The following is a 25,610-nucleotide window of genomic DNA, read 5'->3' as shown; positions in this document are numbered from 1 at the left end:
CAGTCGGTAGTGTAGGCGCCTGGATTACCAGCCACGTTGGAAGTGTTGACGTTTGTGACAAACTCAATAAATGGTGGTGTTGTGTTCCATTCTAATTGGGGAGGATCAATTCTATTCCAGTTCTCTGGCAAGTTGTCCTCAATTCCGATCACCTTCAGAAATTACCGATAGACACCGTCCGCTCCTATTTCAATGATCTAATCCGCGACTCGGACCCAGCAAGTTTTGTAACGCTCTCGTTCTATATTTCGTTCTTTGACAGTTTATGAAAAAAGTGTCAACAATTACGAGATAAGCGACTGGCAAGATGAAAATCAAAGAACTACAGAAGACTGTGAACGTCGCCTGGTCGCCGGTGCAGCAATATCCGATTTACCTGGCGGCCGGCACAGCTGCGCAACAGCTGGACGCCTCCAATGCAGTGCCGGTCCTCGAAGTTTACTCAGCGAATTTGGTCGACGCCAGCTATGACCTAGAACTGAAAGGATCGCAACCCAGTCAATACAGGTATGGCTCCACGACAGCACTTTGCATCTAATTAAATTAACTCTGACGACACCTTCTCGCTTCATTGAAGATTCCAAAAAGTCGTCTGGAGCCCGGCCGGCATCGGGGGAGCGCATCAAAATGGGCTCATCGTCGGCGGCTGCGAAAGCGGACATCTGCAGATCTACAGCGCGGCCAAGCTTCTCGCCGGCGAGGAAGCTTTGGTTGCGCATCAAGACAAACACAGTGGACCCATTCGCGGGTTGGATTTCAATCCTTTCCAGCACTTCCTGCTTGCCTCCGTGGCATCCGAGTCCGAGATATTCATCTGGGATTTGAACAATACCTCGACCCCCATGGCGCCTGGCACTAAAACCCAGCCCCTGGAAGATGTCCAGAACGTTGCATGGAACAAGCAGGTGCAGCACATCTTGGCGTCAGTGTTCAGTACGCGATGCGTCATTTGGGATCTTCGCAAAAATGAGCAGATCATCAAATTGAGCGACACGCAGTCGAGGGTGCGCTGGAGTTCAATCCAGTGGCACCCGGACATCGCTACACAGCTTTGGCTGGGCTCGGAAGACGATCAGGCTCCTTACGTGCAGTTGTGGGATTTGAGATACGCAACAGCTCCGGCGAAAATCCTTCAAATCCATCAGCGCGGAATGTTGGGACTGACCTGGTGTCCGAATGACTCCGATCTGATGGTTTCCTGTGGAAAGGACAATAAGATTTACTGTTGGAATCCTAATTCTGATGTGGTTGTAAGTGCCACCTGCCTAACAAGGGATTCAAAATTTCTGGAGTTTTCAACTCTTCCATGCCCTTTCAGGGAGGCGAAATTCTTTCGGAGATCGCTACGACCGTGCAGTGGTATTCCGACGTTCAGTGGTGCCCGCGAAATCCTGCTTTGCTGGCCAGTTCCAGTTTAGACGGGATGGTGTCGATTTACTCAGTTTTCGGCGGAACACACCAACAAGTGCAGACAACGAACAAAATCGCGGATTCGTTCCCAGGCGTGGATCACTTTTCACAGGCTCCTGTTCCGCAAGCCACTCAGGTTGTCTACTCCGACTTGAAAGTACCTCCAAAGTGGATGAAGCGGCCAGCGGGTGCCTCATTTGGGGTAAGTGTCGCTATCAAAGCAAGAACGCTGCAAACATTACTCCAGTCATTAATTAACTCTGTCGCTTTTCATTCTAGTTCGGCGGCCGTTTGATTGCATTCAATCGGAAATCCCCACAAAACGTGACGATCAGCCAAGTAATCACTGACGCGGAACTGGTCGAACGATCCAATCAACTGGAGACAACTCTGCAGCAATGCAATTACTCGGAATATTGTCGGATGAGGGCGGATCAGATGAAGGACCAACACGGCCGCTATGTGTGGTACTTCCTCAAGGCGAACTTTGAGCAAAATCCACGCTCTGAGATGCTAAATTTATTAGGTGAGAGATTCAATCAAAGCTTGGTCAACTGTTCATGACAATTCCCGCTCCCTTGCAGGCTACAACCCGGAAGATGTCGCGAACAAATTCCAAAAATATTCAAAACAAACCAAAGACGATTATGGCGTGGACCAAATCACTAATGACATGGCGGCGTTGAGTAGGGTAAGTTCCCATCGTGATTGAGGAATATGCGTTTCGAGTGCTCTAGGTTTATTTATTTATTATTTATTTCCTTTTCAATATTGCAAAGAGGTTTCTTGTGCTGCTAACAACCAGAAACGTCCACAATATTCCATTTCGATCGGAAAGTTCAGATTCGTTCTCTCCATTGCCGGTCGCTTATCGCAAAACAGACCGAGTTTTCTCTGAACGCTTTCCGCATTTGTGTGAAGAATGTTATCAGTCAGTCACTAGCCCAGAGGTCATTTCCTTATCAACGTGAATGCTGGATCCGGTGTTGATCAATGGGTGAAAGTGTAGTAAACATTCGAATGTTAACATTCCAAAATATAATCAGAACTGAATTCCGCGTTGAAAGTCAATTTCCATGCGGACGGTGCAACGTGTTTCGCTGATAATTCTGTGAGGGTAATGACTGTCAGGGCGGCTGTAAATAGCCGCGTGTAAGAAAATGCACAAATAGAAAAAAGTGTAACTAAATTTCAGTTAGACGCGCTTCGAGTTCTCCTCGGGTGTGAACGTCTAGAGCAAAAAGTTTACAAAAAAATCCTAAGGAACCGCCGTAGCTGTTTGACGGCTTTCGGAGGTGGAAACTGTGTGATTAGCGACGATATGAGACAAGTAGCGAGCCTCCTCCAAATTTACAAATACTTGAAGTCGCAAACGAGCAAAGATTACTTTGTTCATCAGTGGCTGCCTGGTTTGAGGTGCATTACAAAGCCCAAACGGCGCGGTCACAAACTGGTAGGGCGATCGCCCTGAAACCTTGAGGACAGTCTTATCCTTTGATACCTTACCCAATGGAATTTGCCAGAAAACATCCTCCAGATCTAGAGTTGTAATAAATCTAGCCTTGGAGAGACGGTTGAAAATCGCCTCGATGTGATGTAAAGGATGAACGTCCTTCAAGGTAACGCTGCTAATCTTATGGGCCTCAAAGCAAAGGCACACTTTACTAGGTTTCACCAGAAGGGAGACTGGCGAAGGCCAACCACTTTGCGATTCCTCCATGAGTCCCAAAGCTTCTTGATGGCAGGAGATCGAACTTGCGCACAAAGTCAGCACCAAGGTGCAGTAACGACAGGATCAAGTACAATTTTTACGTTAACAACGAGATAAGAAGAAACGACATCGATTCTGTCTGATACGAATGGTGATGTCAGACGACACTCTGCCTACTGCCGACTAACAGGTCCCAGAACCACAAACTTGATCTCAAACTTAGGATTTCCTGAGATGCACTGCAAGTTCGCTTCCTCTTCAGATTCAGCAGAATAGTCGTGCGATAGCTTAGAGAGACTGCCTGAGAAACACTTTTCTAAATCTTTGTTTTACTGCTACTTACCCAGCTCACGAATCGTACTTGGCGGAAGATGGACAAGTTGCCTCTGAATTTTGGATCTGAGCTCACGACGTAGCAACTCTTCCAATTTGTCTTCCGTTAAAGTGTTTTCTAACTTCTCAGCTGGTGCTCAGAGGTGGCGGCGAGGAAGATGGGGCGACAACCCTATCGGCCAAACCAAAACCAAGTGGTCGAGGAGAACCTCCATAGTGGTGGCACCGGGAGACGCTGTAATCACTTTGGTTTGCCGGCCGTGATTCAGTAGACGAATGCTCCAAAGACCTAATCAGGGCGATCAGACCCGAGTCTGCACGGGGACTCATCTGAAGTGGCAAATTGGTCACGAAACCTTACCAGGGGTATACTGGTACCATGGGAACCGGGAAAGCCCCTGGACTCACATACTTCGGGTGAACTCTTGCTGTATGTGAGGACAGCTCGGTTATTTGCGGTTGGCCCCCCTAGTGGGAGTTTCATGGTGGTTGTGGTTGTGCTCAAGCGAGAAGAGACCTTCGGGCCTCGACGTGGTGTTGCGTATCAACACGCGTGCCGTACTCCATAGTTCGGTAGAGATTTAGGTAATTCTTGCATCCACCAGTATGAATGCTAAGCCATTCACTTGGTATAGACTGGTACCGTTGTTGCTTGTCTCAGCGGGGCTCTGATTGTGGTCACAAAATCAATCCGTGTTTGAAGAGAACCGTAGGATTAACGACAGGTGCCTACGTAAAACACTATGGGCTTCACTAACTTCTCAGCTAGCGAACGCACAACTCTAAGGTATGTATAGAGAATTCTCCCATGGATACACCAGTTATCTAATAGATCCCTAAACTGCTAGCGAAGAACCTCACGAAAAGAGTTCCACTTTCACGTCCCACAGACTCATGATTATCTCAATACCAATCCTTTGCTCTACCTCTGAAAAGGTTCTGTCAGTAAATCGCGAAACGTCGTAGCGAGAGAAATGAGAAACGAAAAACGGTGGCAGCGAACGTGTAATATAGTATCCTCCCTCCCTGGTAGTCGTTCGTGAGCAGCGTAATGATGAGGTTCGGCAAGTACGAGAAACGTCTGGCTGTTGTTGCCTTATACTAGTGTGCAAAGACGGCCAGAAAGATTCATAAAACGCTTAAACCGCTATCCATCAGTGAGCGATTCGTGTACCGAATGCTACAACGGAACAGAGAAACAGATGACATCGAAGATCGGCCGAGAGAGAGGCGTCCGAGGTCTGTATGACAACTGAATGGTGCGCAGGCTGTTCGTGCAAGAGTTTATCGGAATCCGCTACGCGAACAAAAGCATTTAGCGAGCGAAATGAACGTCTCCATGCGTAGCATATTTTTACGTATTTTACGCGACTGTCTCCAGTTAGCGGCCTACAGATATTGTGAAAGCCACTTACTTACGCCTAAATTAAAAGGAATCCGTCTTCAGCGATCCAACTGAACGCTTCGCAAAAAATAAGCATCACAAAATCCTTTTTACAGATGAAAAAGTCTTTTCTATCAAAGAAAAATTTAATCGTCAAAATGATCGGGTGTATGGAAGGTCATGTTATGAGCGCGTTCAAAGGAGCACCACCCTCCTTCAGTGATGGTATGGTGGGGAGTTTCCTACCGCGGTGTGACGGACATTCATTTTTGTGAAACCGGTGTCAAAACCAACTCAGCGGTGTATGAACATATGTTCGAGACCGTAGTTAGGCCACTAAATGAAAGCTTTCAGCAGGATCCTGCACCAGCTCACAAGGCCAAGAAAATTCAAAATTGGTTATCGGTAAACGACTGGCCTTTCGCAAGCCCAAATTTTAATCCATTGGATCTCTGAGGAGGTCACCTGTCGTTATCGGCACTCCAATTTGGCAACTTTGAAGGTCAGAATAATGAGAGCCAGCCGCGTGAAATGTCGCCGGGAACAGTTCGTGCAGCGATTGACGAGTGGCCCAAGCCATCATTTCGAACCACTAAGTACGCTTACTTATTAGACTATTTTGCACCTTCTGGCATAATTTCCGCTGTAGGGTTGAGTGAGTCAAAGCCTCCACGCAGGAAAGGACCTGCTTGATGGACAGAAATATTAGTGTGCGATTAAAAATCAGCTCTCAGGATACAATAATAGTAGAGTCACGATCCGTTGAAATGAAATTAGCCGAACATGCTTGACATCCCAAAGGCAAGTCGTCATTGTGTAGTTTGTCAAATAATACATGTAGCCAGGTCCGAATCTGTCGTTTTTGGAGTGGGGGTGGTAAACCCCTGGGTAGACTGCGGTTGTAGTTCTATCGGCCTAAATTGAATTCCAAGGTTAACATCCATAATTGTGAAATATATAAGACACCAAAAGCTTCCGGCCTCCATTGGGAAAAGCGCTCTTCTCCGTCCGAATCTTTCAACGCTTATGAATCGATCTGATCGGCATATATCCTAAGTTTCGCGCCGGAATTATCGGTGCAATATTTGTTCTCGATTCTCTCTCGAAGTTTTTACTCAATTAAACGGTTTACCACGGACGTGCTGACAGAATACTTGGAGAATATAATCTTTCATTTGTTTAGAATCTCAGAATCGATAACATCTGATAATGGGGTATAATTTAAGTTGGTAGCGTTCCACATATTTGTTCTGTATTGTACTCTCCGCAGGAAAATGTCTCCGAAACAATAAATTGCTCGCAATTGGTTGCTATACGCATTCTTGACAACCCTATTCGTGAAATCGTTGAAATAACCGTGAATCAAGCCGGATTTGTCAAGAACTGCGGAACTACTGACGCAATACACGCTGCGCGATTACTCATGGAGAAACACCGTGAGAAGCATCGCCCTCTTTACATTGCCTTTCTGGATCTAGAGAAAGCGTTTGACCGTGTACCACACGAAGTCATCTGGTATGCTTTACGACAACACTTCGTGCCAGAAGAACTCGTGCGCTGGGTTCAATTCCGAAAAGTAAATATCGAAGTATGGCGGGTGTATCAAAACCGCTTCGTGTCTCTGTTGGTGTTCATCAAGGAAACGCCCTCTCACCACTCCTCTTTGTTCTTGTTATGGACACCGTCACACGGGATATCCAACGTCCAGCGCCCTACACACTGCTTTATGCAGATGATGTTTTCCTAGCATCTGATAGCAAAAATGATCTCAAGCAACTTGTTCAAAAATGGAATGATCGCCTCATGCAACACGATCTCAGATTGAATTTAAACAAAATTGAATTTTTGACGACCGATCCCCATGAAACAGGCACAATCACTGTCAGCGGCAGTGATCTGCCCAGAACTGAGCGATTTAAATACCTCTGGTCAACGCTATCAGCCAATGGAGAGCTGCATTATGAAATTGCTTCACGCATTAACGCAACCTGGATGAAGTGGCGTTCCACAACTGGTGTCCTTTGTGATCGACGTATCAACGAATGTCTCAAATCTAAAATTTACCGCAATGTCGTCCGTCCAGTCGCTCTCTATGGTTCTGAGTGTTGGCCGACCATAAAAGACAATGAACGGCGTCTTGCGGTAATGGAGACGAAGATGCTACGTTGGACTAGTGGCGTGACACGTTTAGATCACATCCGAAATGAGGATATCCGCAATCGTTATGGGGTTGCACCGATCGTGGAAAAGTTGCGAGAGAGGCGTCTTCGATGGTATGGTTACGCAATTCGTGCAAACGAGAATTCACTTGCAAAGATTGGTCTGAACATCGAAGTCGATGGTAAACGACCAAAAGGCAGACCTAAGCAACGGTGGCTTGATACGCTGGATGGGGATTTGAAAGCCTCGAGATTGCACCCAGATCAGGCATTCGATAGAGCCAAATGGCGAAGCCGATCACGACGAGCCGATAGGAACTCTGTCCCATTAGAGTTCCTACGTCCTCTTATGAAGACATAACAAACTTGGAAGTCTGTTCTTGGTATAAATTTACTATTCTCAGAGCGGAGGCGTATCCTCCGAGCAAAGAAGACACAGGAGAAATTTTACGATTTTGCGATTTCGAGCTTGTGGATTTCAAGCCGGAGATAACGTGCGTAAACAGCTCTTCAACGTAAGTAGTGCGGCAAAGCGCTGCAATGTCAAGCTGAATCAGAAGTTCGTGAAAAGGAAAGTCATTTATTTTATACCAGCTGAACCATACCGACGTTGTTCTGCCTAAATATATTTGTGAACACTGCGGATTTCTTCGTGTACTGAAGGAACTAAATCAGATGATACTGTTGCGGGGTGAAAGGCAACCATATATGTACACGCCTCAAACAGGTTAATATCTCAGTCGGATCTGGTCTTCATAGCAAGCTTAAGATCTCTTTTGGGAATATTGTTGTATTCAATTCTCTGATAAAGCTCCGCAAGTTCCACCTTAGTTAGCACAGGTATAGCGAACACATCTAACGCAGTACAAAACGAAGAAGATTTGGGCAGGTCAGCTGTGGTGCTCGCCCCCTTAACTTTTTCCATTACAACCCTGTACGCTGTTCCCCAGGGGTTTAGGACTATCTTCAATGCATTTTCTCTTGCTAAAGCCACTGCGAAAATCGTAAGATAGTTGCACAATTTAGCTTGAGTGATTTGATGGTTGGGTGGATCTTCAAAACGTGCAAAAACACTAATTCTATGGAAAGGAGGAGGATTTTGATCATTATGAAACAACAATGACCCCAAGCACCCCAAATCGGGTGGGGTTCGCAGTTTAAAGTAAGCCATGGCGTCATCACCCAAATGAGCTAGGATTTAAGAACACACAGCTTTACGAAAAGGGGGATTGCAGCCTACAAATTTCTTCTCGCTACGAAGCCAACAGCGCCTCAGATGAGGACTGACCCTCATGGATACGACCTTTGGCTATCGGCTTATTGCTCATGATTGTTTTCTAGAATGTACGCACGCTCCTCAACAACAGCCTTGAAGCACTCCAAAATGCTTGCTTTCTCTAACTTGCTCGAAAATTCCGGCGACAGAAGGTGAAAATTCAGAGCTTAAGCGAAGTAAGCGTTTTTCTCCCTGTTGCGGAGTTAAGGACAGACTACCTAAAAGTTATATTGTGATTGTAGTGGGTGATCTGAATGCCAAGGTGACCTCTGACAACACTATGCCTGATCATCTGATGGGAAGGCATGGTCGTGGTGACCGTATCAAGAACGGTGAAATGTTTGTATACTTCTGCAACTTTCACCGCCTTGTCATCGGCGGCACCCTGTTCGAGCGCAAAACCTATCATAATATCAATTGGGTTTCGATTGCCCACATCGATTTTCGAAAGTGTGAACAGGAAGTGTCTCTGCGGCGCTGTATGCAGAAGGCGCATTCTGAAGAAACTAATAATAACGATTATCAGAGCGAACTATGGCATATAATGTTACGTGCTGAATCGAAGCAAAGTCTCAGAGGAATTTTAGACCCAAAGCCGAAACCATGGGAGTTGGATCTTGTCACCAATATTATTTCTTTTTGTTTTCGGTGACGTTCTTCATGCTACTTATTCCGAAAGATGTAAAAGGCTTCAATGAAGCATAAGATTTTTCCTCAAACACCTCAACTAAGCATCTCTTTGCTCTTTCACCGAACTTGGACATTGGCAAGTAAACTGAAGATAAGCAAAACAAAACCAAGATTCCCAGTCTAACGGGTTATCGCACTCTTTCTATCTACATTAATGGCAGATTACCAAAGGCGTTGATCATTTCCAGGAAGCGAGGTCTCTGCCGACGGTGACACCGCAGTTGATGTCGCTAGACGCACTAACAATATGAAATCCGCTTCCACTGTTTTGTCTAAAATCTGGAAACGCTATTATCTCAAAATCAAGATCGTTGTCTTGGCATCCTGAGGTCATTAAAATTGAAGGATGTCCCTGAAAGGAGGGAATCTCAAAGGCCGTGCCTCATTGCTGATCTGAGGTAGGAGAAGCATCGATCAAGGATACGATCCGTCCTAGACGGCTGCACGCGCACGGTCGAACGTTGGTTTTTTTTATTTTTAATTTCCAGGTTTAGTTTGCGTATTGATGCTTCAGAAAGTTCGCGGGAATTCCCATGTTGGTTGATTTTTCAGGTTCGCGGTCGGATCCACACATCGGTTAAGGACACATGAAGTTTTGTATAATGTCAAGGGAGAGACTCAAGTATTCAAATACCTCCTCGTCCCTCCACATTTCCTAAGCCTGACTAGCCTAGACGTAAGCAAACATGTGTCGACAAAACACTTTAAGTGAAACTAGATATCCCAGGCTTCTAACGTGGCATTGGCTCGTAAACAATTATCATGTAAAAACCGGAGTGATGCGCTCAGGTATCTTTTATCAATATCAGAATAAAGAAGAGACGGATTTCCGGTTTCTTCATACTTAAGATGAAGATACTTTGATACTCAATAAAAAATTTCCGCCCTTTCTGCATTTTGGAGACTTCCTTATATTACATATAACGATAGCTGAGTTGGCTGTGTGTTGGCCCCTGTTTGTCATGCCTGATGCTCGGATCTTTGTTTCTTCATAGACGTTTGTGTTTGGCTTTAGGCCTGTTTCACTGCTAAAGGTTTACCAATCGCAGAGCACTACGTGTGATGGCAATGAAATTGTATTTGAGCCTCACAAAATTGAGTAAGGGGGAAATAGCAAAAAGGAAGAGGAGATTGTGTGAATACCCCATGCACAACAGAGAAGGGACCAGGAGGTATGTAACAAAAGCCTACAAACTGCACAAGCAGAAAAAAGTGGGTCCTAGAGGAAACAGGAGGAAAACCGATAATTGATTCACTAGAAACCTCTTTCAATATTGAATTAGTTTTACTTATATTGCAAGTGTAATTCACAAAAGAATTTTCTCAAACCCATTGTCGCTAAATGCTCCTCATTTTACATTTAAATGCTGCTTATCCACCGCATCTAAACACTAAATTTTATAAACAAATCCAAACAAAAAAAAAATGAACTTAAAAACTTGCACCACAAAATGCACAGAGTGATTCCTCCGAAGTTGAGGGTGATCAAAGCACTGATGATAGCACAGACCTATCGGTAAGACTACGAATTAATCTTCTCTCATTAGTAGCATAGGCGATGTTTCGCTAGAGATCGTTTTGTAAAATCTAAACCATGCATCGCATAATCCACGAGTTATATTCTTTCGTGTTGGTTAAAGCAAACTTGTCTATTGATTCTGGGGAAGTTTGTTGTTTGTTGAGCGTTTGCCGTTGGTAATGCGATTTCCATGGTTTAGACTTCGTATGTATGAGCCTGCTAAGAAACCCTTCACTTTTCAGCAAGCAGGTGATAACAATGCTCTGTTCGATGCGATTGCTGCTGGGAATAAATCCCTCTCCGAACTCTCTGAAAAGAAGACTGCCCAGTTTAAAATCAAGACTGATGGAGGTACCATATCTCAAATCCTGACACTCAGTTCGCATTAATATCAATATTTATCCATTAGATGATGAAGGGCTAATTTGCCAGGCGATATTAAGTGGAAATATTGAAGCTGCTGTAGAACTATGCATGGAATCCGGACGACCAGCGGAAGCAATTATAATTGCCATAACGGGAGGGGCTGACCTTCTAACACGAACTCAATTCAAATATTTAGAGAAATCTAATTCGTATCTAGCAAATATTATTTCATCGTTGGTAGGACGAGATTGGTCGAATGTTGCACAACAATGTACAGTTGATTCTTGGAAGGAGGCACTTGTGGGTATTTTAACTCATTGTCAAGAAAATACCAAGGATTTATGTGGTGAGTATCAAAATATTTTGCATTTTAAACTCAATGGGGTTGGCTAGAGAGTTAACCTATCGCTTATGTGTCTTTCCTTGCTGCAGAGAAATTGGGCGAGCGGCTTGAAAAAGAAGGTGATAGCGAACTATCCAGAAATGCTATTTTGTGTTACATTTGTGCTGGAAATATCGAAAAATTAATACAGTCATGGATAAATTTGAACAAATTGAGTTCGGATGTATCGAAAATGAGCACAAGCGAATTGCAAGATCTCGTGGAAATCATAATGCTTATGCAAAAATCCGGAGAGGTTCAGGGTCGCTACATTGAGGTATTTTCTTCAACATTATTCGATTTTCTTTTTCAGTCGCGTTAATCGGTCTTTTTTCATTTTCTTTTTGTTATGTAGCCTACTGGAAAATTAGTTGACTTTTTATCTCAATACGCTGGGTTGTTGGCTTCACAAGGGGCTTTGGACTCAGCTTTAACCTACTTAGGGCCATCTGATAATCCGGAATTAGCGGAACTACGTGACCGTCTATACTATGCATTGGGATACAAAAAACAGGCGCAACAACAACCATATGCACGAGGAAGTTTGCAGCCCTCATCACAGGCTTATCAGTACGGCAGGCCGCCAGCACCCGGAAATCGTTTCGGTCAAAGGAATTCAATCACAAATCCAACAGCCCAACCAGCAGCACCTCTAACGAATAACTTCAATACCGGCTTACCAGGAGCGGTGAATGCACCTAGCCAGCCACCATTACAACCTTGGAAGCCTCCTGCACCTGTGTCAACCTTCAATCCCATGCAACCTCAAGCAGTTCCTCTGACGTCAATGCCACCAATGCCACCGGGACCTCTTAAGCCACCCACAATAAACGACGGCATAATACAACCACCACGGCCATCCAGTGTGGGTTCCCAAGGTAGTATGTATTTTAGTGATCATTCAGAAAGATTAATGGCAAATTTCATTGTTAGGATCTACACCGCTCACTCGCAGCAAATACGTCCTGGATCCGTCGGTTCAATCTGGCCCCAACTACGGTCAAAATATGAACATGTACAATACTCCAGCAACTCAACCGCTCAATGCGAACCCGCCTAATCCAATAAATCCGATGCAATTCAATCCAAATCCAATCGGTTCTTCCGCTCAGCCATCATATTCCATGCCACAAAACTTCCAACAGCCAGTGCCACCCATTCAGAATAACTTTAAGCCACTAACACCTAACGCGAATCCCATCCCAAATCCTGGTTTCAATAATCCAGCATCATATTTGAGTGGCGTACCGCCAATAGAGGTAGCGCAACAGGCTATGCCGCCTGTTCAAAAGAATCCAACGCCACCACCAGGTTGGAATGATCCACCAGCTCTGCGATCGACTCGTCAACAGGTGAGCACTAGTAAATTTTATACGTATCATAAAACTAGACAATTTTACTGAAATTCTTAGGGATTGATTACAAAATTCTTTGGTATTGAATTAATTCGTACACACATGACATGTTTCGGTGCATATTGCCAGCGTTTGAGCTAGTGGCTATGAATGCACTTTCGCTCTCATAATCATTTGTTTTGATAGACGATTTCAGGCTAGAATCAGGAAGAATTTAAGAACCATATCGAAATTCGTATGGTCCTACTTGCATTTGGTCCTAAATTTAAATAAGAAACCAGAAATAACGAACTTCCTTCTATTGGCATACGAACCTTTACTTCTAAGTACTCGTCATCTAAGAGAATTTCAGTATCCCCCAAAAAGTTGAAGTAGAACAAGAAAAATCAATTAATTTCATCTTCTGCCTCTACTTAACGGTGCGACAACGATAAAGGTACAGTATAACGATCGAAACAAAATGTCTGCTGAGCATGCAGGAACGAAAAAATGGCAACGAATCATTAACTCTTCACATTCGCACTCGACAACAACACAAGGCAACTTCCTTTGCCAGGTAGAAACGAATGAAAGCCAGTTATCAGATTAGTTAGTGCGTTTGGGTTATTAATGCAAGCGTTTGATTTGGAAGAATGTTGTTGCACTCTTTGAATTTGTGAATTTGCTCTTCACATCACATTTTCCATTTATGATTTGTCTAGAAGGCTTAGAGCTAAAAATACTGCTAAATTGACCCTGTTGCATGAAAATCATGCTCCCGTTTATTCCGATTGTTTACTGAAGACTAAGATTCGAATAAAAATCAGTTTTGTATTAGTCCTTTCTCCTCATTGGCTTTTGCTTGTACGTATTAACTAGTCCTTTTGCGAAATCATCCTAACAAATGATTGGTCGTTGAATTTTAACATTTAAAAGATCATTTCCATCGTTTTAGGAATGTTTTCGCCTGAAATTTGAATCAAAGAGTTGAATATAGTCGAAATCTTGCAATCGTTAAATTATAAATAGATCTACCTCGTCCAAAGAACATGTAGAATTCATAATTTCATTATTAGTAATTGATTGATGTTTGTTTTATTAGATTGAGGAAGACATGAATTTGTTTCGAATGAAAAAATATTTGTTTAGGTTACGCGTAAAGTTTTATCCACTTTGTACCCAATTAATATCGAAAACGGTCGAAATTGTTGAGTTTTGTCCGCACAGTATGCTCTGCCTTTAATCCAGAATGACGAATGATGCTAAAGCTCCATAAATAGCAACGGCATTGAGCCAACAAATGGATATTATTATGGACAACTCCTGTGAACTTAAAGCCAATGTTCGCTACATCACCTCTATATCCATATAGAAATAGAAGACGTGACACCCTCCCCAACGGTCATAGGGTTGGTCCAGGTGAGGTCGAGACGTTTTTAATTCACTACCTGGCGTATCAAACTATTGCTTTTTCACCCGTTCTATATTCTTCTCTAGCTTTTGTCCCATTCAGTAAAGGGGTCGGTCCGTCTAGATGAAATTCGCCGTTTCGTTCGATCATAGACCTGATCCCGGCTTTAAAATGTTCATCTAGCGTATCAAGGCATCGTTGTTTTGATCAGCCTTTTGCTCGTTTTTCATTAACTTCGATGCTCAACCTAATCTTACGTAAAGATTTTTCGTCGTCTCAAATTACATGACCATATCAATAAGTGCAACCACATATCAATAACGGATGTCTTTATAGCAGTTCACGCCACCGCGAAGTGCCATGCATTGTATTTGATAGTCGGCCAGCGCTCAGAAACGTAGATGGCAACGAGGCGAACGACACTATGGTAGAATTGTATGTTGACGAGTTACCATCAGCACGGATGATATTACTGCACCATCCAAGTGCTTTTCTTGTAATTTCTCGACGATGGATACGATATCATATCATTCGTGGATGTGCTTATTTAGGACGATGTGTTGGGTGCTAGCCGTTCGATACTTCCTTTCATCTTCTTTCATTGGCTTTTTGAGATCGAGGAAAGCTATGAAAAGGACAATGATACAACGTGTATCGCTTCAGTACATCCACAGTTCTTGATAAAGTCGATTTTCGGTAACTCCTCGCGAATGCACTTACCGAGAATCATGTCGCGTAAACATTCGTACAGTCCTTTTTGTTGTTTTGTTCCTATTTGAATTTCAATGACCTTGTCCTTAAGTTTCATTGCCATCATGTTCAATAATGTGCAAGTGATAATCCTACGACAGCAGGACAACATAAAGACAAACACAAACATCCATGACGAACCAGAACTCGTACCCAAGCTAACGAGTTCGGGAGACTGACTCTCAAAATACTCAGCCATCACACTTTCTTCAATATTTGAACAAATTCCCTGTCATACCAATCAGATGGTGTTGTGTTGTCTGAACCCTGATATTGTGCGTATCAATGTACAGCTTGCCTGCATGCCAGTGCTGACAGTTTCTAGCGATAGGCTTTAAATTTCGATTGGATTTGTGGAGAGATCGAGATGTTTTCCTAACCTTTCTATGCCATTTAGCTCTAGGACGACCATTAGATAGTTTCCTGAGTACACTTTTATATTTTTGAGGATTTTTTCAATAACGGCTGTAAAGATTCTGCTTGAATTAAAGCTTTAAAAATTCGTAAGATAGATCCACTGGTGGCGGTATCCTAATTGTAATAAAAGATCAACTCCGCGTCGAATCAGTTTTTTTCTCTTCTGGCTCTGGCGTGTTTCCCTGCCTAACTTCCTCCTGGTCATTGCATCTTGTATATACGTCCCCTGTGCTTGCTCTTTGCATCTGTACGAAGAATTGCTGACAGCTTGTCGGAACTCCTTACTGTCAAATTCTCTTCCCTCCCTTTCTTCTTCTGCGGAGATTTGACCCTCCCCATGCTCACTTGGCCTAATCATCCTGACCCCCCAATTTCTTCCAATAACCTCTTCCATTCTTCCCTTCTATTCTCTTTTTTTATGAACACTTGCCCTGAATTTTAATACCACCAAGAACTTCTTTGGCTGCACTCTCGCACTCTTTCCTACCTCTTCGAGCACCACCTCTCTGTATTTCCTAGCATAACACATCACTACCCCCACTTGTATTTGAAGCCGAGCTTTCTCGTTCAAACTTCAAAACTGCACGTAAATCTGATTAGTTCAATTTCAGTAAAGCCAATTTTGTCGGTTTCAATTCAGCCTTAGTGTCAACTGGGATCACATATCATCGAATTCAACGTGTTATCAAGCTCTTAGCATCTTTTACAATATCCTGTTCGATCTTCTCTTCTGCTATGTCTCTTCTTTTCCTACTTGGTTCGCCACGCCGATCCTTGATAACATCCGTCTGGAACATGCATTGCGGAAGAAGTTTCGGGCTTCTAAGAATGCTCGTTCCAAAGCTATGCGCTCCACTGTGCTCATACAAGGTGTTCGTTGGGCGTCGAGACCGCGCTTGCCTGCGGTAACTTTAAATCATTCTGGTCCCCCTTGCTATTCTCGTAACCCCACCCAACCTTTCTCTTCTTCCAACAATTTTGCTGACTCCACTTCCAACTCCCCACAACAACCCTGCGACCGTCTCTGTTCTTTCTTCTCTTCCGTATTTACTCCCTCGACCTCTGGCCACTCTGATCATACAGACTGCCCCGAATCTCTCACCATTCCTTTCCTTATGCCTTCCTTAGTTGAGTTTCTTATTGATAATCTTGACTCCAATGTCGGATCTGCCCCGATGGGCTTCCAAACCACTTCCTTGTTAACTGAAAACATCACATTTCCCCCCTTTCACATAATCTTTAACAAAAGTTTCGAAGAATGCTACTTTCCTCATCTTTGGAAAGATGAGGGTTATCCCTATCCTAACGAGTGAAGACCCTTCTCTAGCTGTGAACTACCGTCCCATCTCTCTTCTCTTGCTCCAAAATCTTCGAGAGATATATCAGCGATAGGCTGATCTCGAATGCCTTAGCAAAATAAGTTTAAATTTCTCTCATGCTTGGACCAGAACTAGCAATTACAGTGTCAGAATTATTAGCAAATGCTGCTATAAAGACAAGAAACGGACACGTGAGAGAAACGAAATGCCACTAGAGACATCAAATTTTTCATGTCAGGACTAAATAGATATACTGCTGTTTGCCCTGTCGGAAAACAGGAAGATTTTTAGAGTATTGGGGGTATTCTGACTGGCCGTAACTCACTAGCTGGACATGTGTTCAGACTAGTTGTATTACAAGACAATACAGGTATGTGTCCATGCTCTAACCGCGTCAGATTTTTGTTGCTGATGTACTTCGATTGCATTAACTAGCGAAAAGCCCCCAACAAGTGAACAAATCTAGGATATTCCTTTAGAGGGTATGTCGAGTACAATGGGTCCCTATGCGTTGAGTGGCCAAACAAAATCTTTATCTGACAGAGAAAAAGCTTCAATTCAACTATTATGTCAAAATTTGTTGCCCTAAATAGTTTAGATCGACAAATTTTAAACCATCCAAAACCTGGCTTCTTCAGATGACCAATATCCGTTCATCTGGGATATCCTGTATTGAATGAAGGAACATGACAATTTAGCAGAACGAAAACTTCTGACCATTGAATTTGGTTATTTGTAATTTTTAAAATAGCATCGATAGAAAATCGGTTGGGTTTTATCGTTTTATTATCCATCGGTCACCTATTCAATCCAAGTGATGTTGATTTCAGCAGTGCAGGTCATTTTTGAATTTGAGATATTAAATTTATATCCAGACAAAACGGCTTCTGTCTCCCTCTTTACCATTTTTGATTTTAGCTCAAGTCGATATGTTCCCTAGTTCTAGACTCCATGCACGCAACTGGGAGTAGGTGGGTAAGCATCAATGTCAGATCTTCAGAGTCAGCCCGTAGCATTCAGGAAAACAGCTCTTCCACCCTGCGGCTAGAAATCTCACTGAGGTTCCCAAAGAATGGCTTACCCAGTGTCCGTAGATTGACTCTAGCTAAAGCTGGACAATCGCACAGGAAGTGCCTGAGGGTTTCCTCCCCTTCTTCATAGCTTCGGCAATGCGAATTGTAGGGTATGCCGAGCCTGGCGGGATGGTCCCCTATGGGCCAGTGCCCCGTGCAGACCCGCCGTAACCTTGTATGCATTTGCACGCTTCCAGTACAGAAGATCCCGTGATCGGGCTATGTTATAAGTAGGCCAAATTCTCCTTGACTTGGCACAGGGGGTAAGCCTTCGCGATTGCTAAGTAGTGCGAGTAGATTTCGCCCTTGACAGTAGCCAGCGAGACATCGACTGTACCCGCCGAAGGACTGCCAAGAGCAGAGCCCGCCTGGCCAACCCGTCAACCCGCTCATTCCCTTCTATGCTCCTATGCCCCGAAACACAGAGGAAGGTGACCTAGAGCCGCCCAGTCTGTTCAGCGCGTTTCTGTACTGCCCCACCAGCCTGGAGGATGTCGTTGAAGACAAGGCCTGAATGACCGGTTGGCTGTCGGTCAGAATGACTATGCTGGGCCTTGGATCATGCTCCAGCCATCGACAGACTTTCAGTATCGCCAGTGCTTCCGCTTGGAATACACTGACGAAACCTGGGAGACCATACAACTCGGATACATTGTGTGTATTCGAGAAAATCCCCGCACCGACTCCACAGACCATCTTTGATCCATCGATGAAGAAGACATAACCTTGCAACACGCCACCGGTGTTCCACTCTGTCCTGGTTGGAAAGTCCACAGCAAAGTTTCTCGTGAAGTTCAGCTTGCGTGTGGCATAGTCCGTGGGGAATAATCAGATTTCCCAAAGTACTGTGTGTTACTGTGACCGTAGGGTTTCGCTCTCCAGCATCCGGACTCGCGTAATCTGACGGCAGGATTCAGGTGAGGCCGGCAACGCAACAGATTGAAGGTTAGCAGCTACCAGCCACGCGAAAGGGACTGAAGCGTCAATTCCCCCCTAACACTTGTCAACCGGACATTCCAAGAGAGCTGTATTTACTTGCTAGCGGTCAGCCTTCCTCAACTTGATAGGGTTTTAGGATAATCCTTGTAATGATATGAGTGGAATAGGAGATCAGGCCGATCATCCTGAGTGGCCGATAACGACCTAGAGGGCAGAGCTATCCCAAAAATCTAAACAAATTGGCAAAATTGACCGTGAAGGTCCGCCCACAAAGATTGAAGCTCTACCCTCTAGGTCGTTATCGGCCACTCAGGATGATCGGCCTGATCTCCTATTCCACTCATATCATTACAAATGGCGCCCAACGTGGGGCCCAACATTTCCTGGATTCAGGCATAATTTATTATTTACAGGTTTCCTGAATTAAGTGGAAGATAGCCTATTCCGGCTCACAACTTCGTTTGGTGGTGTCGGATAGAGAATCAATAGATTCTCAATATTGTTCCCGGCTAGGCTCCACGTACACTTGTTTTCAGATTTCTAGTTTTAGGTTTCACGCCTTTTTCCCCGGAAGCAAGTGTTCCTAAGCCTCAATTTCCTTTCCCACCTTGTAACGTAGAGTTTCCTGCCCTATCCTTGGTAGAATACCATAAGAGCTAGTCGTTTGTTGTGTTCGTCTAGAAATACGTCTCGTAGGTGATTGCCTCCCAGAAGCCTCTGGATCTACGGGCCTTTGCGGCTATAAGCTGAAAGGTATTGCCGCCCGAGCTTCTGAGGAATGTCCTTCCCTACCTTTATGTGAAACGGCTATCTCTTCGTTCCAGAATTTGAAGTAAATTAAATATTCTTTCTTCTTCGTAGGAATGAAGTGGCTGGTGAAGTGAGCGCTTGATGGAATACGGAGGTAGTCGGCTATATGCTGTGCCGTTCCGTCTTCAATGATTCATCTTCACTTTGTTCTCTGACTCCAGACGAGGAAGATTGAATTCTCGCGATCCCTTTTTGGTTTGTTCTTTTTATTTAATATTCTGCGACGGGGAGCAACTCGATTGTTGTCTCTTCATAAAAAAACACTGTGTGGGGAAGTTTCTGCACACAGATGGGAAAAAATTTATGAGGTTGGGATGGCATTTAAGTCATCCGAGAGTTCTGCGGGAGTTGACTATGGAGTTGACAAATTAGAGAGAGGGAGGAGTCCTCAGAGTACATTTTACTGCATTTTTGGTTTTATTTGGCTGTCCCCAGACAAAATTACTCACATCATAAACTCGTGGGGTTTAAAATATGACGGCTCTGAGGGATCGCTGCCAATAGAGAAGTTCCTTTTCAGAGTCGAATCTTTGACTCATTCGACTCTGCAGGGGAACTTTTCTCTTCTCTTGGAGTTCGCCTACACTTTGTTCTCTGGGGAAGCGGCTGACTGGTATTGGGAGTATCGGCAAGGCAACCCTGACGCGCAATGGACGGATCTGCGGGACGCTCTCCGAGATCGTTTGCCGGACATTGATCTTTGGGAGCGAATTCGGAGCCGGACTCAAAAGGATCGGGAACCCTTCAATGAATTTTATAAGGACATCCTCTAAATGAATAACTGGCCGGAGGATGTCGAGGAAGGGTGGGAACCTCAGAGGCCGCGCCTCATACAAGATCTGAGGCGGAAGAGACAGCAATTGAGACGGTGATCCGTCGTGGATCTTCCCCTCCTTGATCGCGGCACTCGGGTCCGGAGACTTACGGCTCCACGCGCGCGGTCGAGCCGTTTTTTTTTTCTTTTCTATTTTTTCAATTTAGTTCGCGTTCTGGTTTTCATTCGATAGGCCGTCGCGAAATCCTAGTTAGTGTTGAATTTAAAATCCGGTGCGGACCCACGCATCGGAAAAGGCACGTTGTTTTGAGTAATGAAGCGTGAGGGATCAAAGCGCTCAAAGGACCCCCCACATTCCCGAGCCTGGCTAGCACAGAGGCGTGCAAGAACGTGTCGACCGAGCACTTTGATGGAGCTTCAATCTTTGTGGGCGGACCTTCACGGTCAATTTAGCCAAATTGTTTAGATTTTTGGGATAGCTCTGCCCTCTAGGTCGTTATCGGCCACTAAGGATGATCGACCTGATCTCCTATCTCCACTCTTACCATTACATCCTGCTCTCGTGACTGATCAGAAATCCCCTGCGTATGATTTGCTTTGCCTCTTAATAAGCAATAGTAAATTTTCACCATTTAGCATTCTAAGAAAATGTTCATTGCATCAGTGGACGAAGATCTTCTCCGCAGATAAAATCAAAAGATTTTCAGCAGAACAGTTCTAACTTGGCAGCACCTTTTGAGGTACTTGTGACCGTTCGTTCCCCGAATGCAAAAAAGAAAAGTTTAAATCAAGCAAATCACGAATTTTCTCTCTTTTGGTTTTGTGGTTCAATTTCAAAAAAATGGCTCTCAAGTTACCTGGGACGTCCAGGAGATTGGGATACAATGTTGTTAGTTCTCGTTATACGTCAATGGAACTCTGCTCCGCCCAGCCAGGGACAGAAAATCTCTTACATATGATGGCACTCTCCCAATGCCAATATCATTTTTTTCTTAGCAATCGAATCACTTCCGTCAATTACTTAAGATTACAGAAAAGGTATTTCTTCTATTAAGGTCCTCAAAGATCTTACTTCTATCAAGAGCAAAGCAATCATTGTTCTGAGTTGCTTAGTTTTCGGGCGCTCGATTCATTTTTCAGAGAACACCTTGAGCCGGACAATTTGTTGCGTTACTGATTCTGCAATAGATGTATCGCTTTTATTCGAAAATCGTGAAAATTGTGAATAAAGTCTGAAAACAAGGCAATCAGATGAATCTTCCTCACCCATAATTACTACGGCCAATCAAGGTCTGCTTTGTCTTGCGAATTAAGTGTCAGTAATGCATCCTAACAAGCCATTTAAGAACAACTGTGCTTATATGCATTTACTTGGATATATTTGTATTGTGAAAAGACATTCATAAGTGTAATGTTCAAATAAAGATATCTAATTGAACGCTAAGATGGAATATTTGGAAAATATGCTTCAATACTTTAATTCATGCCTTCCTAATCTAAGCTAATGCTAATTACTAAAAACATTATTCATCCCGCAAAATAATCATTGCAGCCGAAAAGTGAACCAGCACCTGTAGCTCCGATTACACATCCAATATTTGGGGTAGATCCCAATGCAAATCAAAATGGATATGTTGATCCGAATAACGCATTCAACAATCAGTATCAGGTAGCAAACGTCAACAGATCGAGGTTGAACACAATACTTAGTAAAAACTTTTTTTTCATACGATAGAATCCGGCGCAACCCACTCCTATGCCCATCCAGTCCATGCAGCCACAAACGAATTTCTCCCAACCACAGCAAATGAACTTCCGACAACAGGCTATTCCGGACGCATACGCCGCTCAAGCACAAGAAGCTCAGATGCCCGTGAAACAAGAAGTTCCGAAAGAGAAGCCTCCACTTCCAGAGGAATACATTTACATGCAAACCGTACTGGAGGAGCTGAAGACTCAGTGCATAAATGCTGCAACAGATCCGGTAAGAGTTAGACGCTTGTCTAGAAAAAAGTTTTTCTTGTTTTATTTATATCACGTCTTCCAATTTCAGCGCACGAAGCGAAAAGTGGCAGATATAGCCAAAAAACTGGAATGTTTATACGACGCTCTACGTGAGAATCGAGTAAGTGACTTTGGTAGATTTCTCAATCGAATTTGTTTCAATAACTCCGAAATTTCTTCCCAGTTAACGCCTAATACATTGTCGGCATTGAACCAAATAGTGCAATACGTTCAAATTGGTGACTATCACAATGCAATGGGAATCCTGACTGTTATCGTTTCCGGTCCTGATTTCTCGCAAACCGCCAGCTTTATGCCTGGAATTAAAGTCCTATTGCAATCTGCTAACGAATTGAAAGTTTACTTAAGATAGAATTTAAATAATTTGAAAAACATAAATTATCATGAGGTAGAGCTAAATATTGGAGAAGTATGTGCGGTCAATTAGGTTTAAAACGGAAAAAAAGGAACATAGAAAGGAGAAACTTAGTAAATCGCTTATCACATTCTATTGTTTTGTTAAAGTTTCGACATTTTATATCATTTGCGCTGTATATGCAGACAATGCGTTTAGTCCTAAAAACTTATATAAAATAAGGAGATTTTCGACTCGGTTCGTGTCCATCCTACGGTCGCATTTTTATCATTTGTATTTTATCTTCTTGTCGTGAGAGAAGAGAAAATTATATATAAATATATACTTTGTTAATTCTAACAATAAAAAAATATAAAAAAAAAAGTTCGTGTTGTTACTGTTAGGGGAAGTCGCACTGCGTCCTTAAAGAAGTATTGTGACTCTTTTACTGGGTATAGTGTGCCTATTAACTATAGTATGTCAAGCAAGTCTATAACCGTTAGGAATTTTAGTATTTAGTATTACTTCCTAGTCTTTCAACTTGGCATCTGGTATTAAGTATTCTCCCAGTTGCCTCAACCTACTTTGCACAAATGCCGGACACTGTCCCAGAACGTGTATAGAGTTTTCAACACACTCCACATAGAATCTGCAGGAAATGTCCGTAGATATCCCTAGCTTCCCTAGGTGATAACTTGGTCGGCAGTGACCAGTGACAATTTCCACTATAATTCAGAGGTTCTACTGGGAGAGGGTTAAAAATTCCTTTGTGCGCTTGAGTTCGTATCCCCCAATAAGCACCCTAGACTGCTCCATTCCTCCATTATAGTTCCCTCAGCCGTTCTCCTTCATTTCTTAATGTCATAGCCATGAGCCCGTTTCTGATTCCACAGAAGGATTCTGGCCCGTGTAAAGGCGTCTCTGCTTCCTTCTGGGCCAGTTCGTCCACTGCTTCATGTCCTGGTACCCAGAGTATCGAGACCTTATTGTGCGAGCCGAGCATATTCAGTCTCTCAAGAAATTCTCATACCAGTTTAGAGTTCACCCGGTTGAACTTGGGTGTCAGCCAGAATAGCAATGTCCTGCCCCCTGTAGTTCCTTTGGGGATTAAAGGAGACACATCTGTCTATTGCGTATATTTCCGCCTGAAATATACAATGACAACGGTACCCGCTTCCTCTGCTGTGAGGGATCCGTCAGTGTACCAAGTAATCAGATGCTGGTTTAAGCTGTATGTCACACCCACGCTCTCAAAGTCTGCCTTGTTACTCCAACGTATTGCAAACTTCTTATCGTATTGATGAAATGAAAAATATGTGAGTGCTAAGGTCATATTGTGAAGTTTTCACTGCGGTAATTGGATACCATATATTGAGTGCCTTAATCTCTAACTTACTCCAATATCCAAAGGTTTTAGTGCAATGGAGCGTTCGTTTTGGCTGATTCGTGAGAGAAATTCCTTCCTCAGTTATAAATGCTGCGTTTATATTAATAGAAGTGTTAACCATCGGTTCGATGTACCAAAGTCAGTTCGCTGATCAAAATCAAAGAAACAAACAACTTGTTGCGATCTTGGTTGCTCGAGGATTGCTGATATTCGACTAGCGACGAACGTTTTATATTAGCACGATTTGAATTTAACGCATACCAGAAACATCGTTGATTCTGTCCAAGATACTATGCTTTTGGCGTTAAGTCTGATATCTGTTGTCACCTTGTGAACTAGATCCAGAGCTAACTCTGCAGCACACAGTTCGAGAAGAGCATCGTTTGCGCCTTAATAGGTAATATGCGTGATTTTACACATAACAGGCGAACAAATAGAGTTCCTTTTTTCGTTTTTTTTTAATTTCACTTATATCGTAACTCTGCGGAGGAGCGATACCCGGTGCACTGGAAAAGGGCGCAACCTGCCACGAGACTGATTTGAAAGAGCGGGATTACTTCACACCTTTTTATCATAACATATATAATCAATTGAATTGGTAAGGTCTACTTCACACGACAACGATTGCGCCGTCCAGCTCTTTCATATCAGCCTCGTGACAGACTACTCCCTCTTCCAGTGCGCTCGGTATCGCTCCACCACAACTCCATGTGTGCTTTCGGAGGCATCCAAAAACGTGTGGAATTGCATCTCCACAATACCTTGCCGGCAAATACAAGTCTCCGAATTTGAATATCGTTGAGTGCCTTTCAAGTCCTTTCGTTTTTGGACAAACAAAAGTATCCCATTCCGTATTCTATTTGATTAATTATTGAACAATGATTTGCAGTGATCTACATGAACACCCGCTCGCTCTTGTAAACTTAGGCCATGTAAACTTAGGACCTTACAGAGTAAGTTTGTCAATGGGCAGATCATTTTTGAGAAGTTCAGAATGAACTTTCACTAATAATTGGCTAATCTTATAAACGATAGGACATGTTTTGCTTTCGCGGGCTGTAGAAAGTCTCTTAACACTCGCTACTGACTTATGGTCTGGTCGTGCGTCTTCTTCAGAGTAGCAATGTTCTAGGTACACTACTTTCTTGAACAGAAGTTTACATTTCTCAGACTGTAGTCCTGTAAAGGCTTAATTAACTAGCATTTGGAATGTTGCGGATGTTCCTTTTAAGACGAACGGTATATATTTAAATTCGTAATTCCAGTAATCCATACTGAAAAAGGTCTTGGGTGCACTAATAGTTGATGTTATTCGCTGCTATGGACTATCAGCTGTAAATAGTTAACCATGGTACCATGGTTCCTCATGAACATTTTTAAACGCATTCTTGAAAACCGTATTCGCGAAATCGTGAACCGTGAGCCGGATTTCGCAAGAACTGTGGAACTACTGACGCAATACACGCTGCGCGGTTACTCATTGAGAAATACTGTGAAAAGCATCGCCCCCTTTACATTACATTTCTGGATCTAGAGAAAGCGTTTGACCGTGTGCCACACGAACTCATTTGGTATGCTCTACAACAAAACTTAGTGCCAGAAGAACTCCTGCGCTGGGTTCAATTGCTCTAACACGAACCGAAAAGTAAAGTTCGAAGTGTGGCGGGTGTATCAAAACTGCTTCGTGTCTTTGTTCGTCAAGGAAGCGCTCTCTTACCACTCCTCTTTTTATGGACACCGTCACACCGAACATCCAACGTCCAGCGCCCTACACACTGCTTTATGCAGATAATGTTTTCCTAGCAT

General features: G+C 43.5%; 1 protein-coding gene across 3 annotated transcripts; it reads left to right on the top strand.

Moving 5' to 3' along the window:
* The first annotated feature begins 4 nt into the window (after nucleotides 1-4).
* LOC119656274 (protein transport protein Sec31A) lies at nucleotides 5-22,787 on the top strand. 3 transcript variants are annotated; one of them, XM_038062697.1, is made up of 16 exons: nucleotides 5-127; nucleotides 263-507; nucleotides 578-1,250; nucleotides 1,319-1,612; nucleotides 1,690-1,936; nucleotides 1,995-2,101; nucleotides 10,725-10,833; nucleotides 10,892-11,194; nucleotides 11,281-11,507; nucleotides 11,586-12,111; nucleotides 12,164-12,582; nucleotides 13,022-13,141; nucleotides 21,611-21,727; nucleotides 21,794-22,042; nucleotides 22,112-22,183; nucleotides 22,247-22,787. In XM_038062697.1, exons 2-16 carry the CDS (start codon nucleotides 308-310, stop codon nucleotides 22,433-22,435), a joined length of 3,852 nt encoding a protein of 1,283 aa, XP_037918625.1. In that variant the 5' UTR covers nucleotides 5-127; nucleotides 263-307; the 3' UTR covers nucleotides 22,436-22,787. The 3 variants fall into 3 exon arrangements, with proteins under 3 accessions (XP_037918625.1, XP_037918626.1, XP_037918627.1); XM_038062698.1 differs by having other exon boundaries at nucleotides 34-507; nucleotides 11,586-12,108; XM_038062699.1 differs by lacking the exon at nucleotides 13,022-13,141 and having other exon boundaries at nucleotides 35-507.
* Nucleotides 22,788-25,610: the final 2,823 nt, after the last annotated feature.

Source organism: Hermetia illucens, chromosome 4, assembly GCF_905115235.1.
Source record: "Hermetia illucens chromosome 4, iHerIll2.2.curated.20191125, whole genome shotgun sequence".
NCBI lineage: Eukaryota > Metazoa > Arthropoda > Insecta > Diptera > Stratiomyidae > Hermetia > Hermetia illucens.
This window is presented reverse-complemented; position numbering and strand designations above follow the sequence as displayed.